The 21,965-nt window shown below is 39.1% G+C and overlaps 1 protein-coding gene and 1 long non-coding RNA gene across 5 annotated transcripts in view; one reads left to right on the top strand and one right to left on the bottom strand.

Annotated features, from left to right (window-relative positions):
• Window positions 1–21,965, bottom strand: part of ikbkb (inhibitor of nuclear factor kappa B kinase subunit beta) — an 82,657-nt gene that overhangs the window by 36,680 nt on the left and 24,012 nt on the right. For all 4 annotated transcript variants that reach the window (XR_015497188.1, XM_087263598.1, XM_087263599.1 and 1 more), the window contains 6 exon segments: window positions 14,456–14,544; window positions 11,222–11,311; window positions 10,966–11,090; window positions 6,567–6,674; window positions 3,743–3,959; window positions 134–328 (listed from right to left, as the gene is read on the bottom strand). Coding sequence is in view for 3 of the 4 variants with exons in the window: in XM_087263598.1 (XP_087119724.1) it covers window positions 134–328; window positions 3,743–3,959; window positions 6,567–6,674; window positions 10,966–11,090; window positions 11,222–11,311; window positions 14,456–14,544 (824 nt within the window). In the remaining variant the exon portion in view is untranslated.
• Window positions 15,284–20,313, top strand: LOC147842504 (uncharacterized). The gene is made up of 4 exons (XR_015497531.1): window positions 15,284–16,409; window positions 16,756–17,432; window positions 17,857–18,666; window positions 19,237–20,313. It is a non-coding gene; the product is annotated as an uncharacterized LOC147842504 (long non-coding RNA).

Below are 21,965 nucleotides of genomic sequence, written 5' to 3'. Positions count from 1 at the left end.
TATATTTTGTTCTTAATGACATGCACGCATAAATTGTTCACCACAAAACCAGCAAAGTGAATTCTACTGCTGAGAAACCCGGAAATGTGAAAAGGGTCCATTTAAAACAAATTAGCATTAGCTTCAAACGTACACTATAATCGATGGCACACTGCATGACGCTGTTTTGCGGCTCAAGTGCAAGTCCCGCCTCCAGCAGCAGCTCCTGATTGGCTGGAGGAATGCCAGTGTCTTGTGCGATTCGCTCCTGCAGGGAAGCCACGTCGTCCTCCGGCTGCACTGAGTAGTTGAATATTTCAGCAGAGGTCATGTTGAGCACATGGACGAGCTGAGGAGAGAAACAACATGACATGTGACTTATGGCAAGAGTGATATGAACAGTGATTCAGTATTTGACTCTGTATGAGTAACCCTGATAATGCTTGGGTTTCTACTGCCAATAATGCTGATGATACACTGGTCAACTTTTTGAGCAATGTTGCCGGGCAACTTTGGGAAATGATGACATCAAATGTGATACATATACAATATTGTTGCAGCCAGGCACAATATTGCCCAGCAACAACGCTCAAATAATTGCCCTGTGTAACATCACGCCTCATATTTTCCACGCAACATATGAACAGCCATGGTTCATATAATTGTATTAATACTTTGTCTTGTTTCAGCTGTTTAAACTTATTTCAAAATGGTGCTTCCTATTATGTCATTCACCTTATAGAACATTGAAGTGACGATTCTCTATCAATTAGCTAAACCAATCAGCATTCAGTAAGTAGCATCTGCAGGAAGTCTTTCGGTACTGGGCTAGGTTAAAGTGCCTTTAATACAAGTCATTTTACTCGGCGACCATTTTTGAAACTCCTCTAAATTTTCCAAATATACTTGCCCAGCTTATGATTGAATTTCATATTAGGAATCACCAATAAAATTAAACAACAACTGTCTATTTAGTTTTTCATTCATCCATTCATTCATTCATCTTCTGCCGCTTTTCCGGGGCCGGGTCGCGGGGGCAGCAGTCTTAGGAGAGAACCCCAGACTTCCCTATCCCCAGACACTTCCTCCAGCTCCTCTGGGGGGATCACGAGGCGTTCCCAGGCCAGCCGAGAGACATAGTCTCTCCAGCGTGTCCTGGGTCTTCCCCAAGGCCGCCTACCGGTGGGACATGCCTGGACCACCTCCCTAGGTAGGCGTACCAAAACAGATGCCCGAGCCACCTAAGCTGACTTCTCTCGATGTGGAGGAGCAGCGACTCTACTCCGAGCTCCTCCCGGGTGTCAGAGCTCCTCACCCTATCCATAAGAGTGCGCTCTGCCACCCTTCGAAGGAAACTCATTTCGGTCGCTTGTATCCGAGATCTTGTCCTTTCGGTCATGATCCAAACTCAGGACCATAGGTGAGAGTAGGAACGTAGATTGACCGGTAAATCGAGAGCTTTGTCTTTCAGCTCAGCTCCTTCTTCACCACAATGGACCGGTACATCAACCGCATTACTGCTGCCGCCGCACCAATCCGCCTGTCAATCTCACGTTCCATCCTTCCCTCACTCGTGAACAAAACCCAGAGATACTTAAACTCCTCCACCTGAGGCAAGGACTTTCCTCCAACCTGGAGTTGGCAAACCACCTTTTTCCGGTGGAGCACCATGGCCTCGGACTTGGAGGTGCTGATTCTCATCCCAGCCACGTCACACTCGGCAGCAAACCGCCCCAGTGCATGCTGAAGGTCCATGTCTGATGAAGCCAACAGAACAACATCATCTGCGAATAACAGAGATGAAATCCTGTGTTCCCCAAACCGGACCCCCTCCAGCCCAAGGCTGCGCCTTGAAATTCTGTCCATAAACTAAACATGTCTATTTAGTTTCATTTATAAATACTCGACTCACTTCTGGTCCAAGCCCCTCCCCCAGAGTTTTGTCAGTCTATAGCAGGGCTATTCAATTAGTTTGTCACGGGGGCCATTTCATGAAAAGCATCCCAAATGAAGGACCGGAGAGATACGATTTGCTATATGAGTGATGACACAACTACATATAAGAGCCTATATGCTGTATTTTTGCTCCTTACGACACCCACGTTCGCCTTTTTCTACATTAAAATGTTAATATATTGTATTTTGAAACTACATAACATCACTGTATTGTATTTTTACTGTATTTTATTGTTTTTTCCCCCCAAAAATTCAAATGTTGTATTTCAGAGCACAACAAAAGCAGTGCATTGCTGAAGTAGGCTTCGTCTACATTCAGACTCATTCATATGTTCTATTTTGAACTGCATAACAATTGTAGATGCAACAATCTGAGCAATAATCATGGTTTCACGGTTATTATGTCTAATGTAAATTCAAGCTTTATATTAGGTAAGTAGCTATTTAAATACTGTGGCAAATTAAAGCGCACTTAATAGTGAAATCGGCTAATCGTTGCATCCCTAATAACGATATCAGTGCATTGTACAAAAGGCCTTTTCTACAAACATATCTAAATGTTTTCGGCTGCCTGCGCCACTCGCTTAATGTCAGGTGACTCGCTCTCTGCGCAGCCTCTGCAGCTTGTGCTATATTGAACAGACGCACGTCACTTCATAACTACAGTGGCAGCTTTTCGACTGAACTAAATTTATTTTTGATGTCTTGGTCACACTGTTTGAAGAGCCGGAACAAATTGCCTCGGGGGCCGGGTTCGGCTCGCAGGCCGCCAATTGTATAGCCCTGTTTTATAGCGATTGGTGATTGGCTCTTGTACTAGAAGGCGGGCTTTATTCACCATATAGCGATCAACGATTGGCTCCTGTACTAGAAGGTGGGCTTTATTAGCCACATTGATCGTTTCCCTTTTCTCCATTCAAAACAATAGTGACATGTCTTGCGTAGTCTATAGTCTTTGGCTAGTTAGCCTTATGAATGGGTCCAAAAATGTGGTATGTGGCCGTTTAGGAAGCACAAAAATACAAATTCTGGACCAAAATTAAAATTTCTGTATGCATTTGGCTAAAAATTTAAACCAAAAATAGTTTGTAACAATGATTTATTATTTTATTAATATAATTTTGTATGACTTATTCTGATTCCAAAAAAAACACAGGGAAATAAATAACCCCATTTTGTTGACCGTAAACAAGTCAGAGGAATCATTTTACCGGTGTTGCCTTGACAGCAGGAACAAGTATACTACAAGTTAATGTCCTGTCGGCGTGTTATTTGAGTAGACTTTGCTTATTTGATGAACATGTGCACTTCACAAATTGATAAGTTCATAAGTAGAACAGCATAGAAAACCTTAAACTATACGATGCGTGAACATAAGCAGACTATCCATAGAGCAGTATATAGAGCTATTTTCTTTGACCGTCAGCATGTGCTCCACTACTCTTGCTCATTGATTGATGCAGCAAAAAGATCTGCCTTTGCATGATGCATTGAAATGAATGGGTTTCATAGCACAGTGCTTTCCACATCAGGTGTGAAAGCTACTTCACGACTATGGTGCAGCATAACCTTTTTTTTAACTCATATTTTTTTTGCCCATATTTCTAAAATGCCATTACAGCCGTTAATTTTGGCCGTCAAAAATTTTGGCAGGTCCCTAGTACAGTTTGGTATTTTAATACCATTCACAACTGACAGTGGTATTGAAAATAATTGCATACTGCACAGTACTAAACGACATTGCTCAGTGTGAACGAGCCAATATTTTTATGCGACTTGCTGATCATACTATTGAACTTCAGCCTACCTTTAGATTGAGAATGTGGCTTAATTCATCAAAGCAGAAGCAGGGGGCTTTTGGAGCATCTTTGGCACCCTCTGGACTGGTTTCTTTACTCTCCTCTTCTGCATCTTTGGGCGTCTCCTGACTCTCTTTGTTGCGCTGTTTTAAGTCTTTTCCTCGCTCTTTAGGTGACCATCTCAGCATCATCTGCAGCCAGCGCTCCAGCTCACCAGCTAACAGTCTGAAACGCATCTTTATAGCTTAAAGTTCAACCTAAAAAACTGTGATCACTCTATTTACTGGTTTAATAATCTTGTGATGGCTGCACAATTTGGTGGAAAAAAAATGTACAATAAGGGTGTATTAGTCAATGCATTTACTAACATGAACAAGCAATGAACAAAACATTTATTACGTTATTCGTCCATGTTAGTTAATGAAATACAGTTGTTTATTGTTAGTTCATGTTAACTCATGGTGCATTAACTAGGCTTAACAAGCAGGAATTTGGGTTTTAATAATGCGTTAGTAAATGTTAAGCTATGATTAATAAATGCTGCACAAATATTGTTCATAATTAGTTCATGTTAGTAAATACATTTATCTAATGAATCCATATTGTAAAGGTTGACCAAAAAAAGGAAGTTTCTTGTTTTTCTGATCTTTTTTGTGTTATTGCAATAAAAAAAAAATAAAACTTTGCGATGCTTTGCTGTTTGGCCTGCAATCATTGGACAGAGGCTATTCATAAAACATCATTCTAACAAGTATTAGTATTTTACCAAATTATTCATCAATTTATTTTATTTTCAGCTTAGTCCCTTATTAATCTGGGGTCGCCACAGCGGAATGAACTGCTAACATATCCAGCAGATGCCCTTCCAGTCGCAGGCCAGGACTGGGAAACACCAAACACTCTACACAGTGGCACAGTGCGTAGCACGTTAGCTTCACTGCAAGAAGGTCACTAATTCGAGCCTTGCCTAGGTCAGTTGGCGTTTTTTGTGTAGTTTGCATGTTCTCCCCATGTTTGAATTGGTTTCTTCCGGGTGCTCCGGTTTCCCCTGTAAGTCCAAAGACATGCGGTACAGGTGAATTGGGTAGGCTAAATTGTCCGTAGCGCGCGTGTGTGTGTGTGTGTGTGTGTGTGTGTGTGTGTGTGTGTGTGTGTGTGTGTGTGAATGGGTGTGTATGAACGTTTCCCAGTGATGGGTTGCAGCTGGAGGGGTATAAAACATTTGCTGGATAAGTTGGCGGTTCATTCCTCTGTGGCGACCCCAGATTAAAAAAAACGGACTAAGCCAAAAAGAAAATGAATGAATGAATATTATTAACAAAAAATAATTAGTAATTATTATTTATAATTAGTATTACAAATAAATTAAACCAAATAAAAATGAATAAAAACTAATAAATTAAGGAAACTTTATTTAACTGTAAAAATAGTATTTAAGAATAAATGTAACCATTTTGTTGTACAGCACAAATGTAAAATAATGTTTTATTAAATTATATTTTATTTATAGCGGTCTGTATTTTCAAACTTTACACCACATAGAGCTCTTTTTTTTTAAAACTCAAACAGTAAAATGTATTATTATTATAAGATATAACAATTATTAATTATTATTAATAAATAAAATCATATAAAAACGAACAAAAAATAATAAACTAAGGAAACTTTAACTGTAAAAATTGTATTTAATTTTATTTTAAATATATATAATTTTTTACAGCACAAATGTAAAAAAAAAATTCTTATTTTTTTATAGCGGTCTTAATTTTCAAACTACACCACTTTTGGTTTAAAAAAAGAGCATTAGCAATACAAATTATTGTTTATATTGTTGTTGTTGTAATTATTAACATTTTTATTGTTATTATAATTTTGTTTTTTTTGAAAAAGTCACATGTTGAGAGTGTTTGGGCTGCAAATATTAGCCAGAACATCAATATCAAAACATCAATATAACAAAAAAGTAACAATATTAGTATTTTATTTGACTAATATTAATAAACAAAAATAATAATAGTAATAATAATAACAATAATAATAATATTAACAATAATAATAATAACAATGATAATAATAATAATAATTATTATTATTATATAATTATAAATTATTACTTATAAATAAAGCCAACTGAAAATAATTAAATAAATTTATAAAAAGAAAAATATATAATTATGTCGTACAGAGTAAATGTAACAAAAAAAAAAATTATAACTGGCTTCATTTTCAGTTACACATTATAAAAAAAGAGCATTATCAATGCAATATATTACTATTATTATTATTAATAATTAATTTTCTTCCGCTTTTCACAGATGAGACTTCCCTCTCATTAGACACTACTTCCAGCTCCTCCGGGGGGATACCAAGGCGTTCCCAGGTCAGCCGACAGACATAGTCCCTCCAGCTTGTCCTGGGTCTTCCCCGAGGCCTCCTCCTGGTGGGTCATGCCTGGAACACCTTCTTAGGTAGGTGTCCAGAAGGCATCCGAAACAGATGCCCGAGCCACCTCACTGAAATCTCTGGATGTGGAGGAGCTACTTATCATCCAGAGAACTACTCCGAGCTCCTCACCCTATCTATAAGGGTGAGCCCTGCCACTTTGAGAAAGAAACTCATTTTGGCTGATTGTTTCCGAGATCTTATCCTTTCAGTCATGACCTAAAGCTCATGACCATAGGTGAGAGTAGGAAGGTAGACTGATCGGTAAATCAAGAGCTTTGCCTTTCGCTTGTTGTTGTTGTTATTATTATTATTATTATTATTATCCTCATCATCATCATCAACATCAAATCTTTTATTTATTTATTAATTTTTTTGGGGAAAACTCACTTGTTGAGGTTATGAGGGTTTGGTAGGTGTTTAGAGTATCGAACCTCTCCACCCAGATCCTCATAAACCACAATATCATCCACATGTTTCTGCTGGAGTTTGCTGTGCCTAAAGAAAAAAAGAGCAACGTGAGTTCAAATGAAGCTGGGGTTGTTTTCACACACACCCTTGAGCACCGGCGTCAGTCTTGATTTTTCTTTCATTCTCAAAGGATATATTTTAAAAACAGTTTGTGTGTTGACAATACTGGAGAACGGCCAATCACAGTACAGAGATCTCTCTGCAATAACACACTGCTGTGAGGGGATTATTATCTTTACGCAAGCATAAGAGGTTACAACAATAGTGCTTTATCATGAGTTATCAAGGTTTTTTCTGCATGGGGAACAGGATCTGTACCTCACACTGACAGGTCATGGCTTAAATTGTGTGATTGTGCTTATGTTTTGCTTTTTTTTTCTGATGAATTCAACAGGTAACACTGTTATTCTGAATTTATACTGGCACTATTGTCAGCGATAAGAAAAAGGAAGTTGTTTTTTTAATTAATTATTTTAGAAATGCTGTAATTTCCTCACTTTTACACTTCATTATCAAAGACGTTTTGGAGCAGGATTTGAGGCCAAAAATGTATTCAGCTTAACATCCAAAACAAGCTGAAACTAAGATTCCCACAGTCTTGAAAATCCAAGGTATTGACCTTATTCTAAAATGTGGAAGTGCGCCTGTTTTCACGATTGTTTTAGAACTTCCGATTCAGTCGCCTAAAAGAGAAATGTATAAATATTAAACGGCAGAAAACAGTCAAACTACTTGCTCTAAAAACAAATGTTTGCATGACTGTACAGACCAAGTAGAATAATATGATAGGGAAATATCAGTTTGCAACATCAAACAGCGAAACGAGCAGTTTTTAATGTCTAAAAATGAATGGAAGAGTATGAGACCGGAAGACTCGAGCCAAAAAGACTCAAATGGCTGCGCCCGCTCGTCAGCAAAGAATAAGGTGAAAATAAAAAAGTCTCTATGAATTTTAGACCTGGAAAACCATGGAAATGAATTGTTTTTTAAAAAGACATGAGGATTTCTATATCAAATGCATATTGTTTCTAGATATCCCAAAAATGTTTAATCAGGCAGTGTATGTTTATTTATTTATTTTTTAACTATAATGCAAAACCATTATTCAGCAAAATATAGACCTTTTTCTTGGAACGCAAAATTAGCCATTATGCTTTGCGTGTATGCGCAAGGAGAATGCGAAGAACTTCCGGTCGGCAGCTGATGCGTGTAAACAGTCACATCTGGACAGCTTTGAAACGATAGTTTTAATCTATTTTACCTGCTTTTATCCTCTTTGAACTAACACTGTTGTCCATCAGCAGCATCTCCTGGACTGATCATTTAAAGAAATGCGATCTAATAGGATGGAAAACAGCTGCTGTGAGGCGTTTTGCCCTCGTTGTCAGACGGCATCTTCTGCAGTTTAAATGAAGCCTCGTCATCGCTAAAGTCAACATTTTCTCTTTATTTCAAATATATAACCAGCCCAAACAAATGTAGTTCACCAAAATGTTTGACACACACACGTAGCTTGTACTGTGCCACTGACACACTGATTTAATAACTGTGACAAAGTGAAAATATAGGCTAGTGTCATTTCCAAATGACAGAAAAACACAAACCGTGGTAAAAACAACACACGAAATAAAACACAAACGGCTCGCGATTAGAATGAACAGCAAATCAGCAGCAGAGGATCAATAACAGACTTTTATTGCTCATTTTTGTGAATTGCACGACTTTCATACCTGTTAAGTTTCATGCCAGTACTCTGGTTTGCTCTCTCTCTCTCTCTCTCTCTCTGTGTGTGTGTGTGTGTGCGTGCGTGTGTTAAAGAGCCGCTGAGCTAACAGTTGACAGGTCGGGAACGCACTCACACACTTTATTTCTGACAGCAGACACGTGAACTAGGACTAGCTTGAACCACATGTGACAGATTATAACGGCTTTAACAGACACATTTCTAAGTTGTGTGTCACAAAAACACTCTGTTATCCATTAAAAACGTTATTGAAACTCATTTTTGGAGCGCAAATTACCAGTTGTACACGCTGTGAACGGAAGTTTTTAGCATTCCATCGGAAGACGCTGGTCGCTATGGCGCCCTCCATGCAGCAGCCATGAAAAAGGTCTATAAACAACTGGAAAAGTAATTAATTAATTGGTTTAAAAGAGTCAGAACCTTGAAGTAAGGTTAGGCAATGTCTTCCAATTTGGCATTGTACGTTGTCTAATGTGAAACATCGCAATGGACGATGATATCATCGACATAGGCGGCAGTCAATTAATTATTTATGAATAATTAATTAATTCATAACAAATTAATTATTTGTTGCCTACCGTTTCAACAACCTGACCCGCATGGTCTTTGTTTTATCCCTATCCAAATCATAAATAAATAGAGTTAGAGTAAGTTACACAAAAATTACCACCTGTCAATCACTTTTTCCGCGGAACTCGGGCATGAATAGTGGGATCAGCAGAGTGATCTGTGTCATTATAATGGCCACAAACTTGGTTGGTAAAAAAGGTGCACAACCAACTGCAACCAACCAACAGTATCTGAGGATTTTACTATAAATACTAAGTACAAGCGTGAAATATAAAAATGTATATACTGCATAAATAATTCATATATATGCAGTACTTAACATTCATTTTCCACATTGAAAACATTTTTGTAAAAATTTTTTTTGTATGTTTAAACTATTGCAGTATTTCCAGGAAAAATAGAGACTCTGCCATTCAAAAACCATAGATATATACATTAGATGTCGCCTACCCTGTTGTTGTCTATTGGAAGGAATGCGTCAATAGAGCCGCCATGTTGGAACAGGGTAGCGCTCCTTTGAAATGAATGCGGGATCAAGGTACAGTGGAGGACTGTGGCCATCCAAAGCCAGAGATATACACATATACACATATATCTATGATCGGGAGTTTTCCTGGATGTTAGTATGCAAATTTTTTTTTATGCTACGAAAATTATAATTTTACATCACTTTTCTACATTGATGGATCAGTGACCGCACGGCCATTCCTGACAAAAGCTTGTGTTTGTGTGTACAGAAATGTACTATTCACCCTCCCTGTTAAATTTGATCTAATTATGTCCTGAAACACAGCTCCTCTCCTGCTTTCACTTCGCATACTGACGGAGGGAGCGATTCGTTTGTGAACGAATCTCCGTAATGAACGACTCCTTCACTAGCCGACAATAATAAAGTTTCTGGCAGCGCAGCATCTCGTTGTCATATTTCTTTTGCATTGTTTGCTGATTTTATTCAACAAAACTAGCATAAGCCGAGTGTTTAGTGCGAGTTGGTGCTACTTTGCCGTATGGTGAACGCAGTAAGTGACTGTTATCATCAATAACGTTACCTGATTAGCACAAAAGTTCAGAACATACAAAAACAGAAAAAAACTTAATATTACCTATGAAATGTTCTGCCTTTGTGCTTTGTTTTCTTTGTTTGCTCGTTACTACACCCGTAGACAGCGCTAAAGTCCCGCATCTTCACGTAATAACACTGTCTTGACTAGTGCGGTTGAATGACACTTGTCCTGGGAGCACTGTACCAATGTGGCGGCGCTATTGACGCATGCTCAGGGCCCCTATGCGATATCTAGTGTATATATCTATGTTCAAAAACAAGGGGCAGATTAGCACCATCGTTTTGCCCCATTTCTTTTTCTATGATAGTCATTTTTGACCGCAAAGACCACAAGTGTGACTACTTTTTATTAACAACAATTTAGCATGCTTGACTAAATTACTAACAAGCTAGCCTGTCCAGATGATGAAACGTATTCAAAAGTAATTTAACAATAACTTTCCTTTAATAAATGAGTCCCGCATTTAGTTGACTCAGATTGTACTTTGTAAAAAATATCCATTAACAGTTTCCATATTTAGTTTATTTCCGGTGGTGAATTGCATTATGGGATGTTGATCTCTGCTCTGTTAAACTGTAGAGTTTTCAACATCAAAAGTTGTCAAAGTGACTTTTATTATCATTTTAGTAGTTAAAACAATATATTAGGAAACAATAAATATAGAAAAACACCTGTAATAAAGCAGAAAGTCCTCGCAGTTTATTACCAGACTTTTGTACCATAATTCACAACACCAACACAGCTAATATATATATATATAAAATGTCCTTAAAAGTCACTTTTTCAAACTTTTCAACATCAAAATTCAAGATCAAAATCTGATAATGCAATTCAAAAGCATAAATAAATAAAACCTATCACAAATATGAATCACAAAATACATAAAACTGTTAATTTACTGATATTTTGTTAAAGTAACCTTCCCCAACACTATCAATACCATTGAACGGGTTGCCAGGTTGGTAGAAAAGGCCTGAATCCTGTGATGCACTCAAAAACCAGTGTCCCGAAACTCCAGTAATCCACAGCCACAGTGTACTTCTGCTGCTCCAACAGCTCTGGGGCCTGACACACACACACACACACACACACACACACACACACACACACACACAAACACACACACACACACACAATTAAACATTTCATATCGCTACAGATAAGACTATATTGCATAAATCCACTGGTTCACTCACCAAATACTGCAGCGTCCCTACAAACGATGTGCACAGGCTGCTCTGGTCCAGCTCTTTAGCGTAACCCAGATCTATGATCTTATGAACCAACTTCAAGAAAAGAAGATGCAGGAAACATTAATGCTTCTTTGATTTATTGATAGAGTTTCAGATACTGTATTAGTAGTGTAAAACAAAGCTTTCCGAAGCTTCGAAACAATTGCTTTGACGAAAATGATTCACAAACGTTTCGAAGCATTCATTCTAAAGACACCTGCTGGTCAAAACCATGTAAATGCAGCAAAAGAGCTGAACGGTATTAGCTGACTGATGATGACATCACTGACACAGAGTTCTAAATCTCTCTGAAAATGTTCAAGGGAGCGTTTGAAAGCATCGTCAATCAACGGATATGTCATTGCTCATCGCTCATATATATGCATGGTTCAGTGTATAGATGTAGTTTTAGTCTACTTTCCTGTTTGTGTAAAGACAGGATGAAGTGAGTGCATGGAAGACCATTCTGGCCAATCACAGACATTTCTGTTGAGCTCCTGAACAAAACAGCCAATCAGTTCATGACCTGCTCTCACATTGGCTGCAGCTCATCACTACATCTGAGTTAAGTCAGCCAGCTGGTTTGGAATATTTACAACCCGGGCTCATTGTGGAAACGTAGCCCCGCGGACGTTTCTGCGGACCGCGAGATACGTCCCGGAAGGTACTTATTCAAGCGGTTTTTGTTTTAGCGGATCCGCGAGAGGCCGCTGTGCGCGCTTTTTCGCATTCCGGGCCCCTCTCGGGAGCGTGCGCCGTTCGCGCCCGCGCTGTTCTCGCGCGAAAAGCCGCCAGATCGGCCAACCCGGCCGCCCTCCTCTTCCTACTCCTCCTCCTTCCCTAAACCCAAGCGACGGTTTGCAAAAGCCGTCCAGAAAAAAAAAAGCAAAAGCCCTGGTCTTCGATTTCGACCGCGTTTTCGGATCCCGCCGCGTTCTCGCTCTTATTTTTTGGATTCTGTTTTTCATCTTACTTGATTTCTGGAATCGCTGTTCCCCGGACTCGATCCCGGTCGTCGTCCTCGAGGCCGGCTCCTCCTCCTCCAGGGCCTCTGCTCCGCCGACGCAACGCTGTGAGCTAAGCAGATAAACTGGTTGCATCGGGAAAGCCCTCCACTCGGAAGCGAGCCGTCGGCCGGCGAGCGCGAAGAGGAGGAGCGGAGAGGCGCCACACCGCCCGCAGCGTTCGCTCGAAAAAAACTAAACGCGGCCATACGTCCGCGGTCTCCAGAAACATCTGAGGGGCTACGTTTCCAGAATGAGCTTGGGTTGAATATATAGGATGCCAGATATTGGATTTTTTTTATGCGACGGTGTTGGTGTCAGCGAGTCTCTTTGATGCGTTGACTCATTCAGTAGTTCCCCCCTAAAGACTGCTAAGCACCTGCTGATTTTTTCCAAACACAGTCCAATCTGTAAAATGCTGCAATGTGAATGAGGCAATATAAATGTCTCATTAAAACATCTACAAACGTCTCTGAGGTGCTTACGGCAACCCAAGTTTGATTCCCGGCTCAATGTTGAAAGGTTGAGGGGGAAAAACCGAGTAGGGTCTGTCTGCGAACCGCAAGACAGGTGCGTAACTTGTAGTAGAGCCGTAACTTGAAATTATTGTAACCCACATGTCAAAACTATGTTGTTGGCACCAGTGGCGTAGCAGACGGACCTGCAGGGCACGCACCGCGGGGGGGGGGCCCCGCGTGATTAGGGGGCCCCGCGTCATCGCGATTTGAAAATCTGGCATAATAATCAAACCCCTGGGAACAACTGTGGTCGGAACCAAAGTTCACATGACTGTGTTTTCTGAACTCCTCTAAAGCGGTGGACTACTTCACACTGATTCCTTGCCGTCGAACCGCGTCATAGCTCATACCATAAAGTAGACTTAATTTCAACTCTCCTTGACACCCACACCGGAGAAGATGCGCCGCGCTGCTCCTCGCCGCTGGTTCTCATTGAAAATGAATGACTTCCGGTTACTTTGACGCTCTCGCCGCTTGTTTGTGATCGCTCCTCAGTTTGTGAAGGCTACTCCGCGTCGTCGCTCCACCCCACCCCCTTTTCCCGCTCCTTAGTTTGTGATTGCTCCTCAGTTTGTAAAGGCTTCCCCGCGTTGTCACCCCAACCCGCCCCCCTTCCCCGCTCCTCAATTTGTGAACACTTCCTCGCTCTACCGACTCCCCCCGTCCCCTCAGTTTGTGATCGCTCCATCCCCTTCATCAGGGGGCCCCGTCAGTGATCCCTGCAGGGGGCCCCCTGTATTTTACGCTACGCCACTGGTTTGCACACCTACTCTACACCTAAACCCAACCATCACAGTTATTAATGTCCACACCTTCCCCAACCATCATAGTTATTAATGTCTAGAGCCTTCCCAAACCTAAACTTAACTAACACAGTTACTAATGTCTACACCCCAACCCTAAACCCAATCTTTACAGGTATTAACGTTTACACCTTCCCCAAATCTAAACCTAACAATCACAGTTATTAACATTCAGCCGCGAGTTATGGAGGCTTTCATATTTGACGTGCCATTGTACTGTTAATTGCAACCACAGGGGGCGACGGCGAGTAGGCTAACTGTCATGAAAAAAAAACAGATGAAGAAGTCAGCGAGTAGAGTTGCTTAATGAATGAATATGATAATATATCAAATCATGTTGAATCATGAAAACATTTGACACCTCGCAAGGTTCAATTGGATCTTGATAACTACAAGTCACGCTCCTTTCATGTTACGCCCCTCTATTGCAGTCCGCAGACAGTTACATTTGGAAAAATCATCGACAAACTGATCAGGTAAAAACTATAAAACCTGTTTAGTGATTAGCCATTGGGGGGCGATCTGAGTCAACCTACATGATTTATGTGGATTTTATGGTGTTACACAGATCACCTGTCAGTGGAGAATCATTGATTTTTTTTAACCGTTTCGAAAGTTATAACATAACAAATCCTCGTTTACTAAAATCATGTGACCTTACAACTTTTTTGTAAATACGTGCTCCAAACCACTGATTCAAAACAGGAGATTTGTCAAGTTTTTGAAGCTCCGTGAAGCAGTGTTTCGAATGCAGCCGTCACTAGATTAAATGGTGTCTCATCGCTTTTAAGCTACCAAAGTAATGTAAAACTATTAGGAACACAATTTTCATTGTTATTTATAGCCATCCGTCACACACTTCTCATTGCTCACCCTTTTTTCTCCCTGTTGAAGGACGATGTTTTCTGGTTTGAGGTCTCTGTGTATTATTCTCATGCCATGGAGGTATGTCAGCGCTGAGGCTAGAAAGAGATCAAATATGACATTTTAAATACTCAATTGTTAACTATGTTTTATATATAACAATATATGAAGTATGACTTTAGACATGCTCAACCAGTTCACTTAAGCTTGACATTACACTTTGAAGTTTAACCTAATGTGCTATGCAACATTTATGTTGCCAAAAAGTTAAAGCGAGCATTATTTTTGCACAAAAACAAAGAGTAGTTTTGCTCTACATGTGTTACTGGTTGTGACGGTGGCATCGAATTTACACTTTTTTTTTTTATTTAGGAAGTGAAACTAACTGTTATTTGTTTATGCTGAATTGAAAGGCAGCTTTGCAAAGTGTGCACCCTAATTCTACAAAGTGAAAAAAAAACTACTGTATAATCATCAATTCATATCCTTCTGCTTTAGTGCACAACACGTTCCCAATAGATTTTTCCTCAACTTTTTCTTTTTCTTCAACTACTTCAGCTTTGATTATTGGTTAGTGCTGAACGATGCTGCGCGTCTGCTATATATATTGCGACATAATTACAATTTTACCAGCTGACTTGAATAGCTCTTTTTGCAAAAAGATGAATTGATTTTAGATGGATTGGGGTGATTTTGTAAGGATGTGAATCATGTATAAAAATAATAATCAAATTCAGTTACAGAAATTTTATAATGAGATGTAAAATAACACTGTATAGTCTAATAGATTTCATTGTATTAATAATTCAGTAAAATTATTCTTCATTCTTTTTTTTTGTGGCAGAATGCTTTAAACTCTTCTGAAATGTCGTTAAAGTGCATACAAATTACAAAGTTTCACTCTGTTATGGTTATACTTTGCAATGACTCCACAAATCTCATGCTTTCTTAATTGTTGATTAACTATAATCCCAACTCAACATTGGAAATCCTATGATGTGACTATTGCAGACACACACGTTGTGATATCAATCCTGAAACTAAATATTGTGCAGCCCTAATATTGGTATTTAACTTTGTAAAATGCTTTGGTCAACTTTTAAGGCTGATTTATACTTCTGTGTCAAGCGCACGTGTATGCTCTGGCGAAGCCTCGGGTGGTTGCATAGCCCTCGCTGTGGCTGACGCTGATGCGCACCACTCAAAAAATTTAACTACACATCACATCGACGTGTAGCGCAAGCTCTGTGATTGGTCAGCTTGGTAGCTGTGACAAGTGTGGGCGGGACCAAGAGCTGCACAAAACCCTTGGAGCGAGTGTTTAGAAGTGTTAAGTCCAGTGACGGAACTCCAGATGGAAACTGTTGTTTTGTTTACCTTTGATTAAAGTTGTTGCACGTCCGCCGGTTCCCGTCTCAGAATAAGCAAGCTTGAGCTACTTGAACATTAATGTAGCATTCAGAAAAAACAAAACACCCGTGAAGAAACAGAGGAACATAAATCCTGCTGCCAGCTAGTGTTTCGGAAGTGCTATTGCAGAGCAACACAAGCAGCACGCAGAAGTATAAATGCACGACTTCCCCTAAGGCTAGCATCATGGGTCACACCGATCACTCGCCGCAGAAGTATACTCCAGCCATTAGTTGTTTTGATCTAAATTGTGCTCTAAATTAGTTTAGTATTTGAATTTTAAATAAAATGCACTGAATAAAACATTTAAAAGTGCATTTAAAATGCGATACTGAAACTTATCTTTCGATTTATTTTCCTTTTTTTTTATTATATAATCATTTTAATAATTTTCAAGCCAAATATAAAGTCCTGAATTCAGCTGCACAGAAAACCTGATTTAATTCACCAGAAAAACTTCCGTCATCATTTCACAAATGACTTTATTTCTTCTGTGGAAGACAAAATTAAAGACAATATTGTGTATATAATTTTTGGTCCCACTTTATATTAAGTGTCCTTAAATACTATGTACTTGCATGAAAAAAAATAAAATAAAATGTGCTTATTGTGTTTATAATGTATTTGAGAACACTTGTGGTGCTTTTAGTTGTGATAGAGGTTGGGTTGTGGACAGGTTTGGTGGCATGGGTAGGTTTAAGGGGGGGTTGAGGTGTAAGGGATGGTCAACAGTATATTTACAAATGTGATTACAAAAGATAATTAAAGATGTAATTACATACATGTATTTAATCAAGCATAAGTACACAGTAAGTACATGTATTAACACAATAAGTACATTGTAACAAACTATTAATTCTTGTGTAAGTATATATTAGTTAAGGACACTTAATATAAAGTGATTATATTATATATTAATATAAAGTTCTTTTGGCGTTCTGCAGAAGAAATGCAGCACATTTAGATCAACACATGGTATACTGTAAATTATGCAAGATTTGACATTTGTTAATCCATCCCAAACACTCTTCTTGAATTGAATTGAACCCTTCTTGACTGCCAGAGTAAAATTCCAAGTTCCCACATCATTTTTCCAAAGTCTTCTTAATAATTTCTTAATAATAACATCCTACACGATCATTGTTTTAACACTCAACCAATATAATAGTAAAGTTAATCTGATTTTCTTGTTAACTATCCCCTTAAGAGAGGAAACTGGACCGGATGAGGCTGGTGACTAAATCCAATGATATAACAAATGATTTATGATTTTGTGGTTAATGATTTCACAGGAAAACTCTTGCAGAGCACTGACTGACGGTGTTTGGCATAGTAACGTCCTTTTATATACAGCAACATGCTTGACCTTCCATTAGATCCGCTTTAAGGTTGATAACTTAGGATCGAGTGTAAACAGAAGATCTACTCATGCAGGATAAGGACCAGCAGACACACTTTACTAAATACCTCTGCAATGACTAAAGGTCAAAGGTCATTTAAGATGCAATGTTTTTTTGTTCAGAGAGTTAGTGTCTCAACAGTGTCTCATACTGCTCAGATTTACCAACACACCAAAGTTTGCATTCATTCATTCATTCATTCATTCATTCATTCATTCATTCATTCATTTATTCATTCATTCATTTTCTTGTCGGCTTAGTCCCTTTTTAATTCGGGGTCGCCACAGTGGAATGAACCACCAACTTATCCAGTAAGTTTTTACACAGCGGATGCCTTTCCGGCCCCAACCCATCTCTGGGAAACATCCACACACGCATACACTCATACACTACGGTCAATTTAGCCTACCCAATTCACCTGTACCGCATGTCTTTGGACTGTGGGGGAAACCGGAGCACCCGGAGGAAACCCACGCGAATGCAGGAAGAACATGCAAACTCCACACAGAAACACCAACTGAGCCGAGGCTCAAACCAACGACCAAGCGACCTTCTTGCTGTGAAGCAACAGCACTACCTACTGCGCCACTGCTTCGCCAGTTTGCAATCAGAAGTCTTAAAATAAACTCAAATGTCTTTTCAAATAATTTTCTCTGTGCAATGTTTATTTTATTGGTATCATTTTACAGTAAGGATAATCTTAGTTAATTGATTTACTGACATGCGCAAACAATGATGAATACATTTATTACAGAATTTGTTCATGTTTGTTAATGAAAATACAATTATTCATTGTTAGTTTGTGTTAATAAACATTTATTTATTTCACTTTAAACTTCATTTCTATAGGCTATTTGAGGGATGTAAACAAAAACAATGGTCCCAACAAATTTCCTTTTGTACATTTTTAATTTCTATAACTTCTGTAAATCCAAAAGAGCCACATATTTATAAATAAAGTTATGATAGCTGTTTTAACATCAAGTTATGATTGAATTGCCTCTTGTTTGTTATGAAATACTTTGATAACAAGCAGGAAATGTTCATGGACCAATGACATGGCCACACTGAAATGTCCATAGTGCTCCTACAATGTAGATTGTGTCAAAGCAGCTTAACATAGATGTTCTAGATGAAACTGCATTAGTTAATTTCACATCTGCAAGACTAAAAAGGCTGGAAAAAAATCAATTTGACAGTTTTTTTACAATTAAAATGAACTGAAGCATCATCTTTTCTATAATGTACATCATAAACCAGTTAAAATATCAAAATAATATCATGACCCCAAATATCTTGGTTATTTTATAACTAATCAGACCACTTTTACATTCTAAATTCATTCATTTTCTTTTCAGCTTAGTCCCTTTATTTATCTGCCACAGTGGAATGAACCGCCAACTTATGCTAGCTCTCTGCAACTCTCACATGGTCGCCCACTGAAGCTAAGCAGGGCTGCGCCCGGTCAGTACCTGGATGGGAGACCACATGGGAAAGCTAGGTTGCTGCCGGAAGTGGTGTTAGTGAGGCCAGCAGGGGGCGCCCAACCTGCGGTCTGTGTGGGTCCTAATGCCCCAGTATAGTGACGGGGACGCTATACTGCTCAGTGAGCGCCGTCTTTCGGATGAGACGCTAAACCGAGGTCCCGACTCTCTGTGGTCGTTAAAAATCCCAGGATGTTCTTCGAAAAAGAGTAGGGGTTTAACCCCGACATCCTGGCCAAATCTGCCCACTGGCCTTTGTCCATCATGGCCTCCTAACCATCCCCATATTCAATTGGCTGCATCACTGTCTCCTCTCCACCAATCAGCTGGTGTGTGGTGTGCGGTCTGGCGCAAAATGGCTGCCGTCGCGTCATCCAGGTGGATGCTGCACACTGGTGGTGGATGAGGAGATCCCCCCACTGTGTAAAGCACTTTGAGTGCCCAGAAAAGCGCTATATAAATGTAAGGAATTATTATTATTATTATTATTATGCAGGACAAGCTAGATGCCCTTCCAGCTGCAACCCATCACTGGCAAACACCCATACACTCTCATTCACACAAACACACACTATGGACAATTTTAGCTTACCCAATTCCCCTATAGCACGTCTTTGGACTTTTGGGGGAAACCGGAGCACCCAGAAGAAACCAATGCCAACACGGGGAAAACATGCGAACTCCACACAGAAGCGCCAACTGACCCAGCCGAGTCTCGAACCAGCGACCTTCTTGCTGTCGTGCTACCCACTGCACAAAACTGACTATTTAATCTAGTTTTTTATTTTGTTCAGAATGTTATTTATTTAATTGCTAATTCTTTTAAATTCAATTTGTTAAATACTTTTTTCTCCAGATGTTTCCAGGGACCCCTTAACACTCCCTTGCAGTCACTGGAGGTCATCAAAGTTAAATTAACCAATACATTTCTCATCGATATATACACTAGGTGTTGCATATGGACCCTGAGCATGCGTCAATACCACCGCCATATTTGTACAGGGCTCCCAGGACACTAGTCAAAACTAACGCCAATGTGAAGATGCTGGATTTTAGCGCTGTGTACGGGTGTAGTAACGAGCGAACAAACAACTTAACAAGTAATGTTATTGATGATAATACAATCACTTACTCAACTGACCATAAGGCTAAGTAGCACCAACTCTGAACACTAGGCTTATGCTAGTTTTGTTGAATAAAATGAGAAAACAACATAAATAAAATATGACAACAAGATGCTGCGCTACTAGAAACTTGTATTATTGTTGGCTAAGTGAAGGAGTCGTTCATAACGGGGATTCATTTACAAATGAATCGCTTCCTCCGTTAGCATTAGAAGTGAAAGCAGGAGAGGGGGTGTGTTTCAGGACAATGGATTAGATCAAAATTAACAGGAAGGGATCATAATACATTTCCATGCACACAAACACAAGCTCTTTGTCAGGAATTCCCATAGGGTCACTTATCCATCGATGTAGAAAATTTTAATTTAGTTAATTTAAATAAAATATTGGCATACTGACCACCGGGAAAACTCTTGATAATAGATATATGTATATATGTGTATATATCTCTGGCTCTGGATGGTCACAGTCCTCCACTACTCCTTGCTCCCACATTCATTTCAAAGGAGAGCTACCCTGTTATAAAATGGTGGCTCTATTGATGCATTCCTTCCAATAGACAACAATAGTGTAGGCGACATCTAATGTCTACATTTATTTTTGTTTTCCATATGCAAAACCATATATATACTATATATATATATATATATATATATATATTAGGGATGTAACGGTATTGTAAATACCGTCATACCGCAATATAAATTTTTTTCGATATTACCATAGTCGCATGACTCGGTAAAACTATAGGTTTTCTGAGAAAATTTGCTCAGGCGGATGAAGCGAACGGGAGGTACCGGAAACTACAATTCCCATCAGCCCAGGCTTGGCCATAATTCTTATCTGCTGTGTTGTCGCGCGCGTACTGAATAGCGGTGTTGTCGCGCGCGTACTGAATAGCGGTGTTGTCGCGCGAGTTCTTATCAGCTGTGTTGTCGCGCGCGTACTGAATAGCGGTGTTGTCGCGCGCGTACTGAATAGCGGTGTTATCGCGCGAGTTCTTATCGCGCGACAACACAGCTGATCAGAACTGTACTGTAGTGTACTGTACTGTAAAGCGGGACGGAGGGTGTGTCGCGTCGCGGGGGCACTTTTGATCATTTTGGAAGGGCATTTTCTATCCAAGACTAAAAAGGGCATGTGCACTGCACAGGTTGAGCCCTGTGTGTGCATGTGCCTGCAAGTTGGGGAATACGACTAATAATCAGTCATGGGGACTGCAGAAACACAGCACACTGTTCAGATTGATGCAGACATGAGATCTCTATCTCACTCATGGTTTGTCCTCTCAAGTGGGGGAAAGACAATGCACAACGTTACCCACTGCTGTCAACCTGGGCCAAGTCATATCTCTCTTGTCCCAGAAACCTCAGTCCCAAATGAGAGGGTTTTTTTCTGTTGCAGGGGACATTGTAAATACCCAGAGATACCAGCTTTTACAAGATTATATTTATATGATAATTTTCCTTTAAACCCATCTCTATCTAAGTGAGTGAGTGATTAAATGTTGAATGTGATGAGTTTTCAACAATACTAAATTTTTTTTACATAGTTTAATATTTTTTTGTTATTAAAATTGAAGTTCCTGTTTCAAAGCTTACAGATAGATGGCTAATTTGCATGTCATTGACACTTTTGGCACTTTTTTGGAGTATTTTCATAAGTTTTGTTTTTTCCTGTAAATGATTCAATAAATACCGTACCGTGAAATTCATACCGAGGTATTACCGTACCGTGAAATTCTGATACCGTTACATCCCTAATATATATATATATATATATATATATATATATATATATATATATATAGTTTTGCACATGGAAAACAAAAATAAATGTATATAGAAATTCACATTAGATGTCACCAACGCTCTTGTTGTCTATATATATATATATATATATATATATATATATATATATATATATATATATATATATATATATATATATATATATATATAGGCAAGGCAAGTTATGATCAGTTATGCATTTTACCGGTTATGCCTATGTTTTAGTACAGCTTCTACACCATTTCCAGTGTATTTCCCCCCTCTGTTTTCTTGCTAACACCTCTTTAACTGTAACGCATCACATTTTTTTT

This window comes from Danio rerio, chromosome 8, assembly GCF_052040795.2.
Source record: "Danio rerio strain M-AB ecotype USA chromosome 8, GRCz13ab, whole genome shotgun sequence".
Taxonomy (NCBI): Eukaryota; Metazoa; Chordata; class Actinopteri; order Cypriniformes; family Danionidae; genus Danio; species Danio rerio.
Note: the sequence above shows the minus strand (reverse complement) of the source record. Positions and strands in the feature narration are given on the sequence as shown.